This window comes from Tamandua tetradactyla, chromosome 7 (assembly GCF_023851605.1).
Source record: "Tamandua tetradactyla isolate mTamTet1 chromosome 7, mTamTet1.pri, whole genome shotgun sequence".
In the NCBI taxonomy this organism is placed as follows: Eukaryota; Metazoa; Chordata; class Mammalia; order Pilosa; family Myrmecophagidae; genus Tamandua; species Tamandua tetradactyla.
In genome coordinates this window covers 13,317,201-13,341,575 of record NC_135333.1, presented here as the reverse complement: position 1 = coordinate 13,341,575, position 24,375 = coordinate 13,317,201, and the positions used below count along the sequence as shown (strand labels likewise).

The 24,375-nt window shown below is 37.9% G+C and overlaps 1 protein-coding gene across 7 annotated transcripts in view; it reads left to right on the top strand.

Moving 5' to 3' along the window:
- The window catches only part of PLD5 (phospholipase D family member 5), a 453,172-nt gene that overhangs the window by 338,981 nt on the left and 89,816 nt on the right, over positions 1 to 24,375 (top strand). For all 7 annotated transcript variants that reach the window (XM_077167818.1, XM_077167821.1, XM_077167819.1 and 4 more), the window contains one exon: positions 12,888 to 13,015. In XM_077167818.1, the coding sequence (XP_077023933.1) occupies positions 12,888 to 13,015 (128 nt within the window). The remainder of the gene's footprint in view (positions 1 to 12,887; positions 13,016 to 24,375) is intronic.

Below are 24,375 nucleotides of genomic sequence, written 5' to 3'. Positions count from 1 at the left end.
TAAAAAAATTTTTTTTAAAAAAAAGGGGGAATTTAATGAGTTGCTAGTTTCCAGTTCTAAGGCTGAGAAAATGTCCCAATTAAAACAAGTCTATAGAAATGTCCAATCAAAGGCATCCATCCAGGGAAAGATACCTTGGTTCAGGAAGGCCAATGAAGTTCAGGGTTTCTCTCTCAAGTGAGAAGGCACATGGTGAACATGGCATCATCTGCTAACTTTCTCTCCCGGCTTCCAGTTTCATGAAGCTCCCCGGGAGGCATTTTCTTTCTTCAACTCCAAAGGTCGCTGGCTGGTGGACTCTCTGCTTCGTGGTGCTGCAGTATTCTCTGCTCTCTCTGAATCTCCCATTCTCCAAAATGTTTCCTCTTTTATAGGACTCCAATAAACCATTCAAGACCCACCCAAATGGGTGGAGACATGTCATCACCTAATCCAGTTTAACAACCACTCTTGACTAAATCACATCATCCAGGGAGATGATCTGATTACAGTTTCAAACATACAGTATTGAATAGGGATTATTCTACCTTTATGAAATGGGATTTTGATTAAAACATGGCTTTTCTAGGGGGCATACATCCTTTTAAACCAGCACAATGGGACATTTTAATGAGGCTACTTCAGTTAAGGTATGACATACTTCAATCAGTCCTTTATAAGTGGAGTGAAATTCAGACAGGGAGAGAGACAGCCAGAAGCTGAGCATCAACAGAACCAAAAGAGAAGCGAGAGACCAGGAGACACCGCCATGAGCCTTACCATGTGACAAGTGAAGGACCAAGGATCACTAGCAGCCAGCCCCAGAGCACCACAGTCTTCAGGGAGAAAGGAAAGCATCACCTTGATGGCCCCTTGATTTGGACTTTTTCCTGGCCTCAAATTATGAGCAAATAAATCCCCATTGTCTAATCTGACGCATTTCGTGGTATTTGCTTGAGCAGCCCTAGGAAACTAAAACCCTCCCCCTGCCCTCCAGCAAGGGGTGAGATGTGATGCCATTATTTGGGCTGGTAAGATGTTGGACTTGTTAAAACTGAAGAAGTGGTGACAAGAATTTGGGGTGCTTTGGAGGTATCAGTAGAGAATGTCCCAGTCATTGAAAAATTTAATGAACATTAAAAAGAAATCTTCTCCTTCTTTGCCTCCTCTGAGTTCTGTGATAACTTGAAAAATAAATTAATTCCTATGTCATCTGGAAGGGAGGACAGCATTGTAAATATATTTTTTTGTTAATGTGGATAAATGTTGAAACTGTTGGTTCTCAATGGAAGAAGTGATTGAATTATTAACATCTGGGAGATTTTTAAGTCATATTAAGTCAAACTGTGTAATGTTTACTTTTGTTATGAATTTGTCTTGGAATGGAACCATCTTCTAAATTTCACATAATCACATCCCCCATATAAAACGTTGTTCTTCTAAATTTATTTCCTTCTCATTATTATTACTTCCCTTCATACTGAGTCCTTTACTGTCTTACTATAGTCACGCAAAATTTGCACTGGATACTCCAACTGATTTCCTTCAGTCAATTATTTAGAAAGAGAGACTGAAAGAGAGGGAGGCTTTAGAGTGAAAGGTGCTTGCAAACATTTATTCATTCACTCATTCATTTACTTAGTCATTTTTTCCATGTTTATTGAGCCCTGTCACATGTCAGGCACCATGCTATTTGTTGTACTTAAAGCCCCTCCAGGAGCCTTCATATTTAGTCCCCCCCCCCCCATCTTTAGCCTTTTGTAGAAAGAATATTTGATATGAGTCTTGTTAGAACCCAATTTTTTCTACTACAGTTGACTTATTTCCACTATCTCTGTACCACTCTGAAGAGTGTTAGAACTACTAGCATTGTTTTCATTCTGAACTGAAGGATGGCAAGAGTCCAGAATTTGCTTATTTCCTAGCTGGGTGCATTCAGACAAGTGATAATTTCCCTCAGACTCTGTTCTCTTGTATCTGTATTAGCAATACCCAAGATCCTCACAGATATCATACCAGAAAAAGAACTAATTCTCTGCACTTCTTTGTCGTTCTTTGTAATATATAAAGAACTAAATAAATACAAGGAGGCTTGTACCGATAACATTATGGCGACCAGCTTTTTTCTTTTAGTAACTGAGCTGAGGACTTACCTTTCCTTGAACCAACTTGAACAAGCCCTTAAAAATATTATGATGTGATGGCCTAATCAAATAGGGAAAAAAACATACAAACAGAACATATTTTTATGTTCTAGGTTCATATTTCCCCTATCAAAATACGTATTTCCCCAAATATATATGCCCCACAAAATTTATGAATACTATAAATAAGTTGACCATTTCTTGAAGGAAACTTATACTTCGATTGGGAAAACAGAATGATATATTGACAACAATGAAAACATAGCTATTAACCTGAGTGTTAGCATGGTGGGGCTTTGCAAAGGAAAAAGGTCACAGTCAGACTTCATGGATCTGGAGCTTGAGGTACAAAGTGGCAGGAGAAGGAAGGGCCCTTCTCAGGGAAAAGGAGTGCAATTAAAGCAGAACGGAAACATTGCTAGTATTCAGACTATAAAGAGAATGTTGTGTATCTGTTTTCCTTTTAATTTGAAGATCTGTTTTATGTGTTCTCATGATTATGAAATAATCAGTTGACTTTTTAAGATTCAAAAATCAGAAAAGCTTAAAGATAAAAGTAATACCCCAGTTTTCACTCTAGAAGTAAGTCCTTTTACCATTAGGGTGAAAATTCTCCCAAATACTTCTGTATGCACAGCAACACACACATACACAACTTGGGATATTTCCTGTTTGTCCAGACCTTATTTAAGGTTCCTCAGTAAGATTTTATCATTGTCCTTACTTTTTTTTTAATAACATGAATGGACTTTTAAAACTCCAATTCCTAGCCGACTATTTGTTTTTCAGAGAAAAATTTTTTGTATTTATTTCATCCAGATACCTTATCACTCTCAATTCAAGAACGTTTTTATTGTACTACATTGAATTTTTCACACATACATTCAAACAGTCAGCGAAAGAGAGAATTTTACCTTTTCTTTTTCCAGTATTTATCCTTTTTTCATTTTTAATGTCATTTTTCGAATCATTAAACAATATTGAATAATTGCTGGTCATTCATTCCTGATTATAATGAGAGTAGATTTAGAATTTTACCATTAAAATGGTACTTGTTTTGCCATTTTGTTGAATAGTCTGCATTGTATTTAGGAATTTTCTTTGTTTATATATATATATTTTTTTAACAAAGCAATACATTAAAAAGTTTAAAAACACTGTTATGCTTGTATTTGAAAAAGGCTCCCTGCCTTATGTCAACCTATTTGCAATTCTTACTTCCCACAGTTAGCTATTTTCCTCACTTTTAGCTGATTTTTTTAATGACTCTTATTCTTAAATATAACCTATTTAAATAGCTGTTTCTTGGTTTTTTATTTGTTTATTTCAAGTATTATGTTAATTCTCTGTTATGGATTTTGAAACCTTTTATTTCTTCTATCACGCATTCCTCTTTCCGCTTACCCCTACCAATACTTACAATATACATCTCCTCCCCTCATCCTCCCAATACGTTTATTATCTCTTTTTTAATCAATATTTACTACTTTACAATGAATATTATTAACTACAAGTACAATGGTCAGATTTCCTTTTGTGCACCCAGTTCTTTTTTGTTAATGGCTCTGTACACCTATTATCAAATTCCTTCAAAATTCCACAGCATATAATTTTACATAGTCAAACACATCAAGCATTCTATCCAATTCATTTATTTTTTCTTGGAGACATCCTTCATGTTCCAGTTTGTGCTTGTTGCTCTCTGGGTTCTTCGCATCATGAGATTCTGTCTTATATTGAATCTTCCACGTTTTTCCCCCATGGTTTATTTCCTCATTACAGTGGAGCACATTTCCCCGTAATCTTCTGTGAAAAGTTGCCTCTAAGACCTTTCATATCTGAATGTTTTTATTTTACCTGCAGTCTTTGCCAGATATACAAATTTATTTTCCCTCAAACTATTTTCTAGTTTTCATTGTAACTGTTAAAATATTTGGTGTAGGGGGTGCCAGAGTAATTCAGTGGTAGAATTTTTGCCTGCCATGCAGGAGACCCAGGTTTGATTCTTGGCCCATGCGTTTCCCAAACAAACAAATGAAAAACCAACCACACAAAAAAAATTCAGCAAATGGTGCTGCAGTAAGGACATACTCACATGGAAAGAGAATGAAATGTGACCCCCGCCATACAGAATACAGAAAAATATATATATATATCTGCTGTAATTCAGATTTACTAATCTTTAAAAATGTTGTCATTTTTGTTTGTTTTCTCTCTGAAAGCTTTTAGAATCTTGTGTTAATTTCCAATGTTCCGAAGATTTATTATGATATGTGTATGGGTCTTTATTTCATGTCTAGGAATTGATGAGCTTCTAAAATTTAGAAATTCATGTCCTTCAGTTCTTGGAAATTTTATTATTTATTTTATCATTTCTTTCCCTCTGATTTTGGTTCTTTCTAGAACAACCATAATTGCGTTTTGAATATCTTAATCAAATCCACTAATTTCCTGCCTTTTTCTTCTCACATTTATAATCTTTTGTATTCCTTTTCTCCTTTTAGAGTGATCCCCTTTATCTCACTTTGACTCTTTGATTTGAGATCATAACTCTCCCAGATATATCCTTCATGCATCAGCTTTTCAGTCGACTATTTACTCTGCATTGTAAATAAATTCTTCGTTTGAACTTTTAGATCACTATTTTATATTAACACTGTATTATATCAGTATGTTAGCACTGTAATATATTTTCAGTCCTGCTGACCATATATTACATTGCCTCTATTGAATTTCAATTTGGGTTTTTTTTTTGTTTTTAATTTCCTAAGAACCTTACGTTGTTTTAAGTTATTCTTTTGAAATCTTTTCTTAAATGTCCTTAAGAATTCCTGTCTTCCTTTTAATCAGCCTCAGTGGTAGCCATATGATATTGCTGCTTGGTGTGTCTCCTAGCTGCTGACGTCTGCTAGGTGGGAGTCAAGTATAACATAAGTAGGTCGACTCTCTCAGAATCCTGGCAGGGTCGGTGATGTTGTCTTTTGGAGCTGCTGGGATAGAAAATAATAAGGTAAATAGAGTGACGTGGGCTTTTTCAAGAGAGCAAAGCTCCTCTAGTGCCTTTTGAAGACCCATCCTCCCTGGCTCTGCAACCAGTGCTGGCCTCAGAGAGGCCCCCTCTCTCATCAGCACCGGCATTAGCACAGAAACCCCAGGAGCGGGCTGCAAACCCCAGGCCCCATCCTGGTGGTGGTAGAAATAATTGTGCACGCCAACAGGGAGGTGGGAAAGAGAGCATGTGCTCTGGCCACCATCTTCCCAAACCTTACCCTTTTTAAATGAGCCCCTATCATTAATGTTTCTATCTATCTCTATCATGTTTTTTTTTTTACTTTTTTAATTGAGGAAAAATAATTTAAGCACATTTTGTTTTAAACATGTTATGCTTTATAAGCAAACTTTTATTTGTAAGCATAATGATTCCTTAAATCAATCATTCCTATAGAAAACTGTTAGACTGTGAGGAAATTATCAAAGCACAGTATTTCCCTGTAAGCATGATATTCTAATTGTAGGAAAAATATGTGGGTGAGAGACGCCAACTGCCCTTGTGAATCCAAATCTATAAACTAAAACCAAAAGGCTCAAAGGTAGCCTGTGAAAAATTTTAAAACATAGTTTTGACATTTGAGTGGGTATGTCAGATTCAAAGTGAAGTGTGCTCTTGAGATTCAGTTTCTCCTCAAAAAGTTAAACATTGAACTACCATATGATCCAGCAATTCCTTCTTAGTTATACACCCAAAAGAATTAAAAAGAGGAACCTAAACAAATGTAAGCATACGAATGTTCATAGCAGTGCTATTCACAATAGCCAAAAGGTGGAAACAACTCAGAGCCCATCAATGGATGAATGGATAAACATGGTGGTATATATACACATACACACAGTGGAATATTATTCTGTCCCGAAAAAGAATAATGTGCTGTTACATAGCAATATGGATGAATCTTGGAAATAAGCATAATTCTTAATTATACTTAGTGAATAAATCTAGATAAAAGGTCACATATTGTGTGAATTCATTTACATGAATATGCAGAATATGTAAATCCATAGAGACAGCATGCAGATCGGTAGTTGCCAGCAGCTGAGGGAAGGAGAGAATGGGAGTGACTGCATAATGGTACGAAGTTTCCTTTTGCAGCGATGAAGATTTTTGGAACTAGGTGGAGATCGTAGTTGCAGAACATAGTGAATGTACCAAATGCCACTGAATTGTCAACTTTAAACTATTAAAGTTACGTGAATTTCCCCTCAATTATTTAAAATTTTTTTAAAAGAACACAGAACATCGAATTCATTATCTCGAAAGTTTTCTTAATAACACTTACTGAATGAGTTGAAAGCAGAGATATTTCATAACAGATGACTTTTATTCTTTGGCAATCCCCTTTACCTTCAAGCCAATAAATTCTAAAATGTGGTCAGTTAAATTGATTAAACTGTCCCAGTTAATAAAAACTGAAGCTCCCAAGAATAGGCTAACTATGACCTTTTCCTTTGCCCACAAAAGTTAATATATTCAGAAGAAGAAGCACTTGGTTGATGAAACAGATTTCTCCTGCAAACCTTGCTTTCAGGAAACATCTGAAAGCCTTTCCAAGAATTTGTCATTATTAACACTTAGGCATTTCCCTTAGATGTAAGTTTGAGGTTCATTAATAATCTGTTCAAAAAGTAATAATAAAAATAATAATAAACTCATTTTTCTTATTCCATTAGGGATGCACCCATATATGTTAATATATATTTTTGCATGGGCAGGAACCAGGAATCGAACCCAGTTCTCTGGCATGGCGGGTGAGAACCCTGCCTGCTGAGCCACTGAGGCCTGCCCTATTTTTAAAACAGGAGAATGATAAACACTGAATTCAGAATAGTGGTTATATCTGAGGAAAATGGTAGCGATATGGATTAGACATAAACACACAAATGGCTTTAACATGACTTTTCTCAGTCTTAGCCCCATGTGGGGACCTCATAGTTTTCTGTGATGGGGACATGTCCCGCGCGTTGTTGGGTGTTTAGCAGCATCCCTGGCCTTTACCCTCAAGGTGCCAATAACCCACCCACCCAGGTTGTGACAACCAAAAATGTCCCTGGAGGGCAGAATTGCTGTTGTTGACAACCACTGCTTTCACGGAATTGGTCAAGTTCTCGTTTTAGTAAGGTCCACAGGCATTCATTTTATTATTGTACTTCATAATTTATGACTTCCTTATATGCTTTTGCATGTGTAAATGGTAAAATGTTTAAAAGCTGCCCATAATATGCTTTCAATAGGCAACTTTCTGGGAATAAACTTAGAGATGGGATCTATTAGATTTTCATCATGGGATCCATGGGGAATTTTGAACTTTTTTTTCCAGTTTTTAGCCACAATGTCCTAACATATTTCCATGTATGTGCCATTTTGATAGGATGTTTATTTTTAATTTTTTAAATTTGAAACAACATTTAATAACTTCTGCATGAGTTACTAAAAAAATGCGTGAGGTTTTAGGCCAGAATTGATTGTTTTAGTCGAATTTTAAAAATACATATATAAAACTTGTGGGGCTCCTAAAGTAATGGGTGCACAAAATAAAATATTCCCCGGCTAACACCATAAAAATAACTGATTAAAGAAACAATTCCTCCCAAACCAGCTTAAATAATAATTTTCTGTAATGATTTAGAATTCAGGTTAGGGAGTAAGGCTGGTCTTGAACGGGTTGCACAGCCTGGGCTCTCTTCCACTCTTTCACTTCTCATTTCTCTATCAGGAGAACATTGTCTTTTTTTTTCTTTTTGGCGTGGGCAAGCTCTGGGAATTGAACCCGGGTCTCCAGCATGACAGGCAAGAATTCTACCGCTGAGCCACTGTTGCACTGCTCTGTCTTTCTATCTCTTCTTCATATATCCGATTTGTTTCCCCTCTCCCCCTTTCTCCTATTCTTGGCTTCTCCTGTCTTCTCCTATTCTTTTTTCACATGCCCCTGAGCAGTCTCTGTGTCTCAATATTGAATTCCCGTAGAGGAAGCCTGTTTGGCTCAGCTTAGGTGCTGTGTCTACACTGGGTCTCATAGGCTGTGGCTGAGGAAGGAGCTCATTGGATTCAGGTGGTACCTAGACCTTCTCACTCCATGTCATCTAGGTACATCAGGTGCTGTGAGAAGTATGAAATGTTCCACATCTAAAGTATATGCACCGTCAAGTAACAAAAATATCCTGTGGAGATTTTCTTGCCCCTTCATGAGAGAGAGAGAACTTCTAGATATGTGGTAGATGCATCTGGATTATATAAATCTGAGTGTAGGTTAAAGCATTTTTTGTCATCTCTGGAATTAAAAATTGAGTTCTTCAACCAGATGTTTTCTAAAATGCTTCATCTTCCTCAGAGTATCTTCCTTATGTGTGCCCAAACATTCCAATGCTAAACTTCAAAATTACCACATCATAAGAATACTAGTTTTTTTTAATCCACAGAGAACAACACATTTCTGGAGATGAGAAAATGGGACTATAATAAACAATTCTTTGGGAATTTTGCATGAGTATCCTAGGATGATGAGTCAATTACTACTCAACAGATATCTGATATTATTTGTGAATCCATGATCAAAACTCAAATCCAGGACTTTTTAAGTTGGTGATGAAGCAGAATCACAAATCTAGTCATGTCCTGAAAATTACGGTGATGGGCACAGACCAAAGAATGGTGCCCCCAGTCTGCAAGTAGGAAAATGGGGGTGACATTCAGTCCCACCCATGTAATATCATCCAGATGAAGAATAGTGAAATACTCTGAAATCTAAATTCAATGGGAGTGTGAGTGTCCCTGAAAAAGAACGATGTTATATCTGAGATAGTTACGAAGTCCCTAAATGGAATTTGAGACATGTGTAATTTGCAAGTTTAATGCTGGAAAGAAAAAAAGGTCCTAGAGAATACACACATTTAAAAATGTGTGTATATGCAGTCAACTTGATTCTCCAAGGAAGTAACATTAATTTCCAATTCATTGTGTCATTTTTTTCTCCAAGGAAAACTTTTTTCATTTCTGTTTTCATTCCCTCAGTCTAAGTTCAATGGAGAGTCTCTGTTGAAGCTCAAAGGAGTTGTAATGAGTAGTTTGGGATTTCCTAATTTTTAACATTTTACTTTCCAAGAAGGGTGTAAAACATGGATATTATCCACAATTCCCTTTGTTGTGTGACCCACTGGGACCTGTCTCTTCACCCCACTGAGTGAGCATATTTGTAGCTTAACATTTCCAATTCTGAATCTTACTTTTATTTAGATTTAATTAGGGGTTCTCAGAAATTATGCAAAGTGTTTTATGGTGCAATTATAGAAATAAGTCCAGAGTTGATTTATCATTTTTGGCATCTAAAAAATTATTTTGTGCTGCTAATAGCTCCTATTAACCATCAGTTAAACAAGTAAACCTGCAGGCTGGAAGTGGGAAGATCTGCAGAGACCCATATCCACCAGCCAGCAATTGTGCATAGCTATTAGCCAGTGATTCTCAAGAGCAATTCCCGTCTGTCGGTTGACATCCTGTTGTCTCTTTTTGCACATTGGGTCATGTGGTAGAAGAGGAAAGGCTGAGATAATATTTTTGTTGTTGTTGTTTAAAAATGACAGTAGAAATTGTGGTTATTCAAACTTATCTAAATACATTTTTAAAGCTACAAAAATTAATGTATTTATTTGTATCAAACCAGCTTTTAAAGATATTCTATAATCGTATGTCTATAATAGTTAAAGAAACTGCTTTGTATAAATGTCTGCTACCATCTCTGCCAGTTAAAATCTTATCATGATACTATGAAATAAAAGCAAAATCAGTGTGTGGGCATTATGTTAGTTAAGAGGTTTATTAAACACCTGCCATGATAAATGTTTTATAGTCATAAAATGTTGGATTTTAACCATCTCTTTCTAATATATATACATGTAAAACAGGATGAGGATAATCTCTAGGAAATCAAGAAATGTACCCTGTAAGTGCATGTGGATATGAAGTCATTTAAGTAAAATATTGTCTGATATGCTTGTAATAAACAGAAAGATATGTTGGATATGATTAAATATATATCTATCCAGCTGTAAAGTAAGATAAAAGCATATTCCTTCAGAAATAGGTGGAGGAGAAAGAGAAAGAAAGAGAAGGAGGGAGAAAGAAAGAGAAGAATTATCAAATAGATAATTTTTAATAGGGAAGTGATATTCCACAAACCACGTGCAGAAAAATGTTTTTCCAGATCTGGCATCAGATTTTTTAGTTGGTTTCCTTAAACTCATGGAAGTAGTTTGTTTGCTAAAATAGGGAAAATAATATCTGCTGTGATTGTTGTAATAACTGTCTTGGTGCTAAGTGCACAGAGATGTTCAATAAATAGTAGTTCTGTCCTTACATACTGCTTTATCTCTACACATAGCTTTGCTGGTTTGAACAAAGCTTGGCCCTGGGTGGAACTGTGAAGCTAACAAAGCTGTGGCCCTGGGTGGAACTGTGAAGCTGTCCACTGCCTCTCGTGTTCTTGGCCTTTACTTGGAGACCCACTCCTCTTTAACTGGCCATGGGGTTTTGTGATGCAGCAGCGGGGACTCTCCCTTGCTGATCTCTGAGATACTCAGTGCCTCCTTGAGCTCTGAACCCCTCCCTGTGTCTAATCAGGAATACAGCAGATGCTGATCCTTTTAAATATTACTCTTTAGTATAACTGAAATTTAATCCATCACTTTAGGTTTGTGTCCTTCATGTCACACAACATGGCATCTGGTGTATATTAGATATTCAATGCAAATAGGCTGAAGGAAAACCATTGTTCCATTGTAAAAATACTTTTAGGCAGCAGTAAGTAGAGGCTCTGGCTGGAGGATCACACAAAGTCTGTAGTCTCTGAAATCACACTCTTTAGGCTAAACTCCAAAGTACAGTACCATGGTACCTTTAGGGCGATGGACATGTAGTTTCTGTGGAGCGGTCGAAAGGGACGGTCCCTGATCTGCCCTTCACAGAGGCTCAGGGGCTGCCTCTCGGGTGGGCCGGTGGTCTGGGCTTACAGGGCTCTGAGCGAGAACTGAATGGGGACCTCTAAGAACTAATGAACAGCCCAGTGCAGGGCAGTGACTGCTCGTGGGTTTAAGTTTTTAGGCAGTGTCCCAGGCCAGTGGGAGGACCAGCCAATGTTACTGAGGGTTTGAGTTGTTTTCTAGGAATAATAAGAAGGCAGGTTGGGACTTGTTTGGAGGCTCATACTGAAGGTAGATTCTGAACAGACTACCAAGGTCACCTCCGTTCTGTTCCTTTTGGAGACAAGAGAAAACCGCCTTCCTCCAGTAGTGACCAGTTTAGTGCTCCGAAAGGGATTAAAGGGCATGGCCAGTTAAAGAGGAGTGGGTCTCCAAGAACAGACACAGCTCTTCATCCACTTAGGAGCACAGGCAGCTTTGACTGGGGGATGCCACATCCTCCGTAAAGATTTGCTATGGCAACTGCCCACTTTGGACATTCTGATTCTGCTATTCCCAACCGCTCCTCCCCTGGGGTTTGGCCGCATACTTTGGGACCAGGCTGTCTGGGAGATGAGGAATGCGTGCTTTCCCTTCTAGGATAAAGAATCTGCTCCACCCTCAGAGAAAACCTGCCCGGATGCTTGCTTCTTCTTCAGAATCTCCTGACCCCATATCCTCTCTTCATCCTCCTGCCATAAGTGCATAATTGATATTTTCCCAAGTTCTAGAGCTTTGGAGTATAGTTTAAATCATATGTCCTCCGTTTTAATAGCCTGGACAGTATCATGTGTATGATATAATCTCTTCCTCTGGTAATGATTCTAACGATGGCTTGCCCCACTGGAGTGCATCCTCTTCATTAATGTTGCATAACTGCACTTGCCCCTATTGCCCTGAGAACCAGAACAAAAGGGCTTGTTAAATATGTACATATAGGTCTGTTCTTTTAAAGACAAGGTACCTTTAACAAAAACATGCTTAAATGACTTTGTATTCAATGGACTCTGTGTTCCCTTTGGAAAGTTGCAAATGCACAGTCCTGAGGCAGCAATACCGAGTAGCTGACAGTGGATTAGGTCACATCATGTTTAAAATGCTTGGTCAGATTCAGCTCTTAAAATGTGTTTTTGGTTTTACTAATAGTCTGAGTGACCTAGTTAACCAGTCAAAGTTGTATTTCTGTGAGGCTTGAATAATACCTCCCTAAATTAAGCACTATCAGGTAAAGAAAGGGCAGAAGGGGCCAAAATCAAAATACATAATGAAGACAGCAAGTAGAAGGATGAAAATAATGTCCAGAAAGAGTAAGAAAGCTGTCTTGTGTTTTTGTTGTTGAGGAGAGCTGTAATCCTAAACAAGAATGGCCTTGTGTTTATGGCAAAATTGTTTTAAAATTATAACGTGATAATAAGGAAAGAGGGTGCTGCAAATATCCAGCTATATAGATAATACGCGATGGAACCAAGATTTAAATACAGATCTGTCTGATTTAAGAAGCCATACCCTTGTCACTATGTACAAAATCTCCTCCATATATACATAGGAAAAAGTGTCTTCATTTTTTTTATAGTATTATTTTGGGGGGCAAAGTAAATACCTGAGGGCATTCTGTGTACCAAACGAATATAAATATTTGACTTCTTCTAAATATCAGTTGTGATCTATGAAAAGCCATGAGCAGTGCTGCTGGCGGATGGTTGATTGCCAAGTTCAGGGCTCTGACACAGGCTGACTGGGCTGTCCTTGACCTCCTAGGAGCCGAGGTGACCTACATGAACATGACTGCCTACAACAAGGGCCGGCTCCAGGCCTCTTTTTGGATTGTTGACAAGCAGCACGTCTATATCGGCAGCGCCAGCTTGGACTGGAGATCCCTGGGACAGGTAATTTTTTCGCATTATCTTAAACTCAGAGACCTGTCGACACCAAAACACCACCTCCATAAAACGCTTGGCCACCTCTACTGGGGTGGAAGAAGGCGGGGAACCCTATTTATTATTTTTAACTGTGCAGGTGTAATAAATGTGAAATAATTTGTGAAATCAGTGTTTAGTGTGAAATAATCAAGCTCTCTTTATCAGCTCATCTTACAAAAAAACTTGAGTCGCTAAAATTTGGATGCTTCTCCCAAATTCCTTAGAACAGCTCGGTGTGTCATTTACATTACCTAAATCTGAATTTTCAGGATGCTATCACATAATCTGTGAGGCAAAGGGAACAGAGAAATTCAGTATAAGATAGTATATATTTTGAAATAGTAATTTTTTAGTTATTCCACTTAATAAACCTTAAAATAAAGATGTTAACAACCTTCTCTCTACAAATACTAACTTCAAATATCTTGAAAATGTTTGGAAAGTCCTGTAGTTTTCATGATTTATTTGTGCCAGAGGTGATCCATAGAGAATTACAAGATCACTTTCTCCTCACTGTTGAAGCAGTGACGGGAAATTGCCGATCACTGGCTGCATAGGAAGACTGACCACCAGGCATTCATATTACAGGACCCATGCTTTATTTTAGCTGAGTGGTTTTTTGTTGTTGTTTTCTTTTTACTTTTTATTTTGAAATAATTTCAAACTTACAGGACAATTGCATAAATATTACATTAAGGTCACTGACTTCATCAAGGGAGTTGCACAACACTTCTGTTTGTTCTGTAGGGGAAAGGAAGTGTTCATGTGCTCATGAATCTTTGGCTTTAATCCCACAAAAAAAGACAGTGCCCCACAGGGTACATCTAAGACAGGGTATCATCGTATTGGTTCTGTTAGCTTCAGACATTTAGCAATTTGCCTCCTGACTTCCTTATCCTCTTTTGTCCTTCTACACACACATATTCCATATTTTTTTCCTGTTTTACATTGAGGCAGATAAAATGCTCATGGGGGTAAAAAGAAATATGCAAAGGACAAACTAAATACTTATTTCCTTCTCCAAAGAAAAGATGACATAAATGGTATAGGTATTTTTTTCCTAGTTTCATGCTTAAAGGATAGTCAAATTATTCCAGTCTCAAGGGCCAAACACTTGTTGTTTCGCACAGGACAGTCTCCCACCCCAGCAAAGAAGTGGAGGGGTGGCAAGGATGAAATTTGGGGATGGAAATACCCCTCAAAGGTTAAGAAGACATGATTTCTTCTGTATTTTCTCAGGAAATTATAGATGATAAAAAATGATTCTGAACAAACTAATAGCTACATAACAACAAGGGTAGTAATAAATAGCATTTATCGAATGCCAGATGCTAGGCTAAGTCATTTAAATAAATTAGTTCATCTAAACCTCACAGCAATTCTATAAGGTAAATACTCATAGTATTTCTGTTTTATAGATAAGTCTGTTTGAGCCCAGAATTGATTTCAATATTGAATCTTTTAAACCAAGCCCTTCCAATATTAATCTGATATGAAAAATATAAATGTGGATTCTGTATGTCTCATGTCTGGGGGCCTTCAAACACATATATAAAATATATTAATTATAAAATTTTTGGCTTTCCTCACAAATTAGGACTAAAGCAATAATAGTATAAAGACTCATTAATTTAGACTGTTTATGGGGAACTAGTTTTATTTATAGAAATAGTTGAGTTCATCTTTTGCTTTGTTTGTACTTACAGAGTGCCAATCAATAAACACATTTCACCCAGAAATTTTCATTATCTCCTATGATAAGTAGATGAAATTGGTTCTCTAACAATATTGATTATATGCAAATTGTGCTAAGTGGTTTTTAATTTGAACAGAGTTTGCTTTTTGTCAGCAAAATTTGAACATAGTTTGCTTTTTGTCAGTGCATTTCCCACCACTTATTTTCTTTCTTCTGGTATTGACTGATGTTACTTGTTAGAGGCTAAAATGTTGTGAATTTCATTTGAGGTTTGAATTACGGAGGTTTAATGACATTTTTCTCCACCATTTTTGAGCAAGTTATCTTTATTTTCTCTTACTCCTTTCTTTAGGCATATCTATACTTATATTCATGTTTGAGTGCTGGTTTCTCTGCTTGAGAATTATTTCCTTGTCTTTATTTTCTGTTGGTGTTTGTTATTGGTTCAAAAAGTAAATTATTCTTTTAGATGTTCATTCTTTAGCTCTGTGGCCATTTGGGTATTATTTCCTTTTGAAATAGATCATCATTGTGGAAATGCGAAATTTTTCTCACCTTAAACATGTTTAAGTAGAAATAAACTTCAAGTTATTTCCTATTATTTAAATACAAAATTTAAGCTATCTTGTCATCTTCCCTTGTCCTCACATTCCTAAATGATAGCTAGTTAATCTTTTATATTATAGAGAACGGAGTTGTCCACAAGTCAGGAAGAAGTGAGAAAGCCTGAAGGCCCAGTTCCTTATTTCACAACTTGTGCAACTCCTTCCTGAGTCAACTCCTGGAATTCATTTAATGCTGTTCTCAGTAAGAGTTGGAGAATTTCAGCCTCTCAGTTAGACCATTGTCTAACAGTCACCTTGCAGATCTGTCTAGAAGAGATGTCATCTGACCTATCACGGGCTTTGTTTGTCACAACCGTGGAATGAGAGGGAGAATAAATGGAGTGGATTTTTAAGTTTCTCTCCTTCATCTCAATAGTCAGTACTCTGTGAGAAATGCTGGAATAATACCAACTAACTGGTACCATTAAAAATTTAAATGGTTTAACATGATATCTCTTAAGTATGAAGCTATTATAATACAGGGTTTTAAAATAAACTTATTTTCATAATCCACCATAAATTCACAGATAGCAAAACCATGAAAAAGTGCTGGGCATGCCAAATATGCCCTTCAAGAGAGAAGGCTGGTACTTAAATATACCTGCCAGATAATAGATGGAAAATCTCTTTGGGGAAGACAATCTTGGGTTGGTTGGAGCAAAGGTAGAAGGTTTGAATAAAGTGTCTGTGTTCCACCATCAGTGATTTCAAACCATATGGAACTTCCCATGTGGAATCCTTCTGGAAAGCTGCATTCTTCCGGTGGTTGTAAATTTAGTAGCAATTTAAACTCTTTGGGATAGGGAGTTGTGGGGGAGTGGGTTGAAATCTCTGTGTCATTCTTTCTGAGAGGCTACTCTTTGTGTGCCGAGTTCTGGGCTATACCTCTTCATTTAATTGTCATAGCCACCCAAGGGTAGACATTATCTTTATCTTCTAAATAAAGGTGATATCAGAAAGTACAGTCAATATCTTGTTGCCGCTCTTCTCTTCTCCATAATAACAAGCCACTGTCTAACCTGCAAGTGCAAGAATTTAGCATTTGGAGATGATTGTCACATTCTTTAGACTGACTGGTAGATTTACAGAATATGAATCTTTTATTCATTTCTAGCAATTTAGAACACACATATAAATCAGCTGAAAGTATCCATTTTCTTATCTTTTGACTGCTAAGCCAAACTCCTCAAACCTAAAATAAATCTCATTCCTCTTTTCTCAACAGTCGTTCCTATTTTCTTCTTACAAAAGATCAGCTCATTTGGGGGAGGTGGGTGGAAGACATAACCTGGGGAGGAGGTAACATTAAAAATTCTTATCCATGAACATTTGCCATTCCATTAGCTTCCCTGCATCTGTACTTCAAATGCTAACCGACTCAAGCCTTCTCTTTTCGACAACACCTGCCCTTCTCCTCTCCAAACTGGCACACAAATGCCCCTTCTCCCTAGTTCTTGATATTTGGATCATAGTATTACACTTAATCATCTATCATAAATTAGTTTACCTTTCAAATGTGCTTGAATAGGTAGGCTTTTTCTTGGTCTGCCTCAGGGCAACATAAAACATTGTACTGCAGGGCCCACGCATTAGAGCAGATTTTAATTTGAGCCAAGTTATGTGTGAGGCAAACAATTACCTGAAGAACTGTAATATATTTTCCAAGTGTCAGATTTCAACCTCTTTCACCAGTTTTATATATTGTGAAGTTTTCCAGTGATTGTTGCTCTCCATCATTGCCTTAAATCTGTAGTAAGGAGAAAAACTAATAAACCTAGTAATAATAATAATAATAGTTTCAATGCACTGAGGCCTTTCTATATGCTAGGCATTCTTCTAAGCATTTAAACAGTATGAATTCATTTAATTCTCGCAGTAACCTTTTCTTGTGAGCACTCCTATTTTCACCTTGTTTTACAAAGGAGGAAGCCAAGACCCAGATAAATAACTTACTGAGGAAGTGACAAAGCCAGGATTCAAACCAGGTAGTCTAGCTCCAAACCGTCACTCTTATTTCACTGTCACTAATTTTTAAAAATAAATTACATTTATGAGAAATCTTTTTTTTCCCATGATCTTGCTGTGATGCTAATCTATAGATGTCCTCTCTCCCTCCCTCTTCTTTGAAAAAAGCTAACCACGTAATTCATCGAACTTTTTACTCATTCACATCTTTCCAGTTGCAAACCCACAATGGATGTTAGAGTGACACCTGCTCTTTCTCAGTGTTTGTGTTCTAATGCTCACTGACGGTCTGGGTTGAATTTCAACGTCTAGAAAGTCCGTACATCTTCGCTTCTGAGTTGCCGCCTCCGACGTTTTGGGGTAGTCCCCTTGAAGCATGGCCCCAGGAGCCCCGTGGAAAGAAAGAGAACACCACCGCAGGATTTTCCACCCAGGGGTCTGTATTTGTGAGTCTCAGAAACTCCTGAAAACACCACGGGGGACATGAAAAATACAGTACAGACAAAGCGCACAAAAGACTCTAATCAGTGTGTCAAGTGGAAAGAAAAAGGCACAGCAATCTTCAAACCACAGAGCTCTGTAGGCGTGATGCTGAAATATTAGAAGCTAGAAAGGAAAAATGAAAATCATGTGTTTAGAAGAGGTCACACTTCTAATTTTTTCACACTAAGCCCTTTAGAATGAACTATTAGCCTGGAGTTGATAGTGGGTTTCAATAGATTTACTGGTCATGAAAATCTAGAGAAGGGAGGATTTAAAAAAAAACAATAAACATTTTAATAAGATTAGAACAAACAAGCATAGGCCTATTTAAACTTGTTAATATGTATTTTAATCTTAGTACACCTTTATACCAAGAAGACCTAATTTTATACAGTAGTATTAAAAGAGGCCAGCTCGTGGTGGGCCTGACCTCATCAGGTAAGATGAGGTCTTAGTGACTCAAGCAGACCGTGCTGGTAACTGAGCCATTTAGCAATTTGGAGGGGGTGCAACAGAGGCTTAGCAACCTGCCCAGTTTCTCCCATAACTTGGGCAGGGAGAGCAAACTGAGCCAATGAGAGATTCATTTGAATCTAGGATTACTGAGCCACTCCACCTTGAAACAGGAAATTACCCCAGAGGAGAACCAGTCTAGTGCTTTCTCAGATGTATTTCATGAAATGCTACTTCGGTGACATAACCATGGACATTACTGGAGAATAGGAGTCTACATTCCATAAAACTAAGAGTTTAACCAATTTAAATGGGCTCCTTTACTACAAACCTTCTCAGAGGCTTTAATATACTAACATATTTGTGAATCTCTTAAGAGGGTGGGAGAGTGTGCAAATCAAATCTGTTAGACTATAAAATACTTCTTTCTTGATGAATTTTATGGATTAACCCTTCGAGTATTCCTAGAAGCCCACTTATGACCTACTTCCACAAATGCTGATCTAAACCAACCTCTTACCCACCCATTTCACAGGTGAGAACACTGATGCAGAGAGTGCTAAGGTACTTACCCACTTCCCTTCATCACTATATGACAGCATCAGGACCATCAGGTTTAGAATTCTCAGGCTACTGGTCTTCACCACGACTTGTTGCCTTATGAAAAATAAGTGATTTCAAACCAGGTAATTGTAGGGCTCTGTCTCCAAAAAAACAACTGGTTAAGCAAGAGCTTCATCTTATGTGGTAAAGATACTCAATAGTATTTATTGCACATTTACTATATTCAGAGAATTGTACTAACCATGGTGGCAGGTTTTAAAAATATAAGGCAAACCCACAAAAAATTCACAGTCCAGTTTGAAAACAAAATACTTTTTATGTTCACACTTTTTAATGTGAACATAAAACAGGATATATACCAAACAGGGCTGGGTATATTACTTGTGAGAAATGAAAATGTGGGATCCTTGTTAAAAAATTATCAAGAATTTCATTCAAGACAGTTCCAGCAGAGCATCAGATCAAGCATGGGGTCCATCTAAGGGCAGGGACGTAAGTGCAGGGCCCCATGTCACATGCCCAGGTCACATGTCCATGAAGCCCACCCTGGTTCCCAGGGAGTGGGTCAGCAGTAATCACTCTGGGACTAAATCTAGAGCTGCAGACTAAACTAAACAGTAAAGTCTGTAATGAGAAGATGGGATTTGAGCTGAACCTTAAATGATGAATTAGCTGGATGAGCTTGCTCATGTGGGTGAAAGGGATTTTCAGTTGAAGAAACGGAATGAGTGAAGACAGAGTTGAGAATGAGTACAATATGTCAGAAGGTCTGAGCAATTTCTTACAGAAACAGAGTGCTCCAGCTGGAGAACGTTGGAACATAAGGTTGGAAGAGGAAAGGGTAAGTTTGGGAAGGACCCAGAGTATCTGGCATGGAATATGGAGCCATGGAGATTTCTGATGAGGGCAGTGATACCGGAACAAATCAAGAGGGAGGGAACAAAATGAAGAGACAGAGAGATGATGGCCATGATTAAAGAGAGAAGTGACAGGGCTGACTTTATGAGGAAGATGCAGTGGGAGACACCTGGCAAGGCTGTGTCACCAGCGACTGGTGACCTTGAGGACAGAGTCAGAGGGAGCAGCTGGCTGTTTGCACATCTGGAGCTGGGTAAATTCAGAGAAGAGCTGTACCGTCCCCAGAAAGAGGGATATCAGGAGCCAGGGGCAGCCCTGATGTCCAGCGAGCACTTGGAGAAACAACAAAGAGATTAGCTAGCATTGCTGCTTTTTAAGTTCTTTCCTGACCCTAAAACTACTGGTTTCATCACAGCTGTTATCTCTGACAGTGTCTGTTTGGTGGGTTATTGGTCCGTGGCATACTCCCTCTACCTCGCCAGGCTGGGTTTGTCCTTCCAAATCTTCCTAGAGCCATAGCCTGACATTGGTAATGAGAAAGGATGCTAAGGCTTAAAATGTCTTTGATCCCTTTTCTTGTCTGCCTTTCGCCTTTTCTTTCAATTAAAAGAGCAAAGGACCAAGCTAGAGTTTTGAAGGTGTGCCTGTGGGCAGAAAGACATCATTGTTTTATTGCATGTCCTGTCATCTTTCTTCAGTGGTAGCACCGAACTGACATTTTTCTCAGAATTTATGAGTTTCCAATACGTTTTAGCCCCTAAGAAGTGGTGCCTTAGCCTGTGTTCAGTTCAACAACTAGATGTCAGAATCAAAATTAAAACGGAGCAAAACAGAAAGCAATTCAACAGCAAATATAAAAGAATGTAATTAATATTCTTTAGGAAACATGTAATGAGGGAAAACAAAGGATTAATTCTCTCCGTATTGATTTAAAAGATTACCTGGGCTGCTCAGATATGTCATTTTTGTTTGCATATGTATTCTGAAGTAAATGAGGGGGTAGAAGTTTCTGTTTATTTATTTTTTACAGGGAAATCGTTTTCGCAGACTGCATTTGCAGTAACAAAGTTCTGTATATTTTCTGCGATTTTCAAAGTAACAGTTTGGCAGATAACATATTCAAAAGAGACAAAAATAGGAAATTCTCTTTCCTAGCCTTCATGGGAGACATTTTCACAACCCAGTTTTTTGCCTTTTGTAAATGGTCTCAATTTATGCCATTAAATGAATTAATAAGGGTATCATTTACCTTCTCAGGATTGACTTCCCTAAGATGAGATTTAGCCAGCAAGTCATTCCCCAGTGAAACTTATTTCCAAAAATTTTTTCTCACATGTCCCTCCAACCCCTCCAGCCACGGTATGTTGTAACTGGCATGATAATCTGAGATATCCATAACAGATATCTGTATGTGACATGTCTCTAGATCCCTATCCTGGTCACATTTTTCCCCCTAGATATAATCCATTTGGTTAAAATCCATCTTAAAATATGTTGCCCAAAATTCAGTAAAATACTTCAAGAGTAGCTTCGCATTGTGAACTCTTGCTCCTAGTCATCTGGACACTAAACTTCTGAAGACAGAGGCTAAATTTGCATTCACTGTTTTGCCAGCTTCATTCTTTTTATTGACTCTTATTAACCTCACTGTTTGGCATTATAGCGTGGTTGTTAAGTCCGGCAGAACTGAAATTGAATTTTTTTCTAGCCCTTACCGATTATATGACCCTGGGCAAGTTACTTCATCTCCCTGAGTTTCAGCTTCTGACCTCGTCGAATTGTTAGAGGATCAAATGGGATAACCTGCCTGCAGCCAGCGGCATAGTTGCTGCTTGATAAATTGTAGGCATTACAAGTTGATGGCAAGAAAATTTTTTTCATTCACTGTTATCGAGATCAATAGATCACTGGAATGTCAGAGGCAATAGTGTTTATTTTCTTTGTCAAAGATTTCCCAAGTCCTCCAGGTATCCTCACGAGCCAGTGTCCTCATGAACACTGTTGGCCTGCTTGACAATGCAGCTGTCTGGGCAGCAGTGGCAAAGGGGCGTGGAGCACGAGTTGGGTGGGTCTGAAGGGAGGCTGCAAATGTCTTGCTGCAGAACCTCATCCTATCTCCTGTGCTGTTCAGGGTTTTCATCAAATGATTGTACATGGAAGGCAAGTGAACAAATTTACAAGGGGCACCAATCCGGGGGTGCATTAGTAAGATTCTCTAGAGAAACAGAACCCACAGGAGAGAGCTGTAAATGTAAGATGTGGAACGGTGTCTCACACAGCCATGGGGATGCAAGAGTCCAAGTTGACACCTGAACCTAACCATCACAGGGGGAGAGCTAAAACCGTTAGCCTGAAACAAGACTTAAAGAGATTTCAGGGAGATATTCAGACTAGCACCACTAAAAGGAAATTGAACAGAGGTAAACAAAGCTCTCCTCTTAATTCCTGCTCCCCTCTAACCCCCCACAGGCTGGTTTTGGAATCCCAGGTACGAGCCTGGGGACTTGTATTGAACACCAGGACGGATGTCACCTGAGTGTAGGTTAGTGCACGGAATCCCAGTGCCACCTTCACTGCCTGGTACAGATTGCATTCTTAAAAAAAAATTTTATATCCAATGAATGCATTAATTAGCAAACTAGTGTATGCTCATAAACATGTAAGTCTTAAAGCCATGCCATATGAGGACTGGAATCACAGACTGGAAATTATAAGAGAAGGGATTTGCATCAGTATAGACAAGAATGTTTTAACTCTAATCCTGTCCAGCAATGGCCAGCCCAGCTTTGTGAGGTAGTCCAAGCAGGGGCTGCATGATAACCACGCTGGGATTCAGGGGAGGGAATGTCTCAGGGACTAAAAACTGTTCAGTGTTTCTGGACCATATGTTTGAGGACTGGAGCTTGTAGTTCAGGTAGCTGTGGTTTTGTCATCATGGCTTATAAATGCTAAGCTCAATAAACACCACTTTAAAACAACATAATTTTATTTTGTTTTTTTAAAATAATGTTGAAGTAAAATTCTAACTGCTAAAAACCATTTAACAATACATGCAGACTATGTTTCGTTCAACAAAAGTTTATTAGAAATGTTTCGCTGGATTTCTTTGAGGGTTAGTTAGATCTAGGAAATGCATTTATTGTAACAACTATATTAACAAAAGATTCACTTAGGTGGATTTTATTGCCCTGTTTTTCATACTTCAGAGCTTTCATATTTTAATTGGAAAAAATTGGAATGTATTATCTTGATAAAATGACTTCTGAGAATACTACTCATACCATAAATCATTCTGCATCCTTCAAGTGTTACAGCTTAAGCATCTATTATTATAATTAGCTGTCACTTCAGTCCTTTATTATAGAATTCACCAAAATGTATCTGTCATACATTTTAAAATCTTTTCTAAAGCTTTAATTCCTTCACTGTAGAAAATTAACTTCATTGCCCTGCTGTTTTAACATGACCTTCTCAACCCCCACCCACAACTACGAAATTATTTCTATGTTGTTTTAGTCAAAGTTGAATGTACCATATTTGGATTTTAAGAACGGCCTAAAAATACTCTCCTATTTCTGAATTGCCTGGCTGCTGGATGTGTTTGTTCTAGAAATTGTGGGTCTGAATTTCATTCTCATAAAATCTGTGAGAAAAATCTTGCTTCGTATTAAAGCAAGAGTAAGATAAACCAAACATAGAAATGTGAATGTTAATAGTTTAATGGTTTTGAGTAAGATGTCTAAGTTTTTAGGAAATTTCCATAAACATCGATTGGTTAATCTTCGCAGCAGCCCTGAAATAAATGGGAGAGGCTTTCAAAGCCTCATTTTATGTATCAGGAAATCTTCTCAGAGTGACTAATTGTAGAGGGTCCTGGAATCATTCCATTGATTAGTATCAGAGTTAGGATGTGAGTCCACAGCTTCCCGTTTATGATTCAATACTCTTGCCTGTGCCACGCTGCTTCTCTTACTTAATAATAGACTCAATCACTGGCTCAAATATATAGTAACATCCCAAATATATAGTATTAGGCCAAATATCTAGGACCTAGCTATCTGAGTACCTTTTTTAATGAATGCAGTCACACCAAAATAGACAGAAAGATCCTGCTCAGCCAAAACTACCTGGCACTACTCCCTTTTACTTATTGGAGCACCTCTTTGAGCCTTGTTTAAGATCCATTTATTTTTAGGCTCACCACGGGTCTCATTAATTTCCAAGCTCATGACAGATAAGAAATCACAAGTCACAGAGAAAAACACTGACAGAAATAAACACACTTATTAAAAGCAACACACAAATTAGCCATGAGCCAGTAAGTATAAGGCAGCTCCAGTGCCTCCCAGAAAGCTCTGGAGACTCCTGGCTTCGTGATGATTACAACTCTCCCTTTAGGAAAAGGGGAAACTAGCCACCCCCTGCTTCCAGTTTGGGATGAAAGAAAGGTACTTAAACCTTTTAGAGACCAGTCCATCAAAATGGCTGAAGGTTGAGTCCATATGACAGTAAACTTTTTTTTTTTTTTTTAATTTCTACCTCATTCTATTTGTGTAGACTTTTCTTTTTTTGTATGCTGTATGGTGGGGTCTCATTTCATTATTTTTCCATGTGAGTATCCTGTTATTGCAGCACCATTTGTTGAATTTTTGTTTGTTTGTTTTGGGGGAAGTGCATGGACTGGGAATCTAACCCTGGTCTCC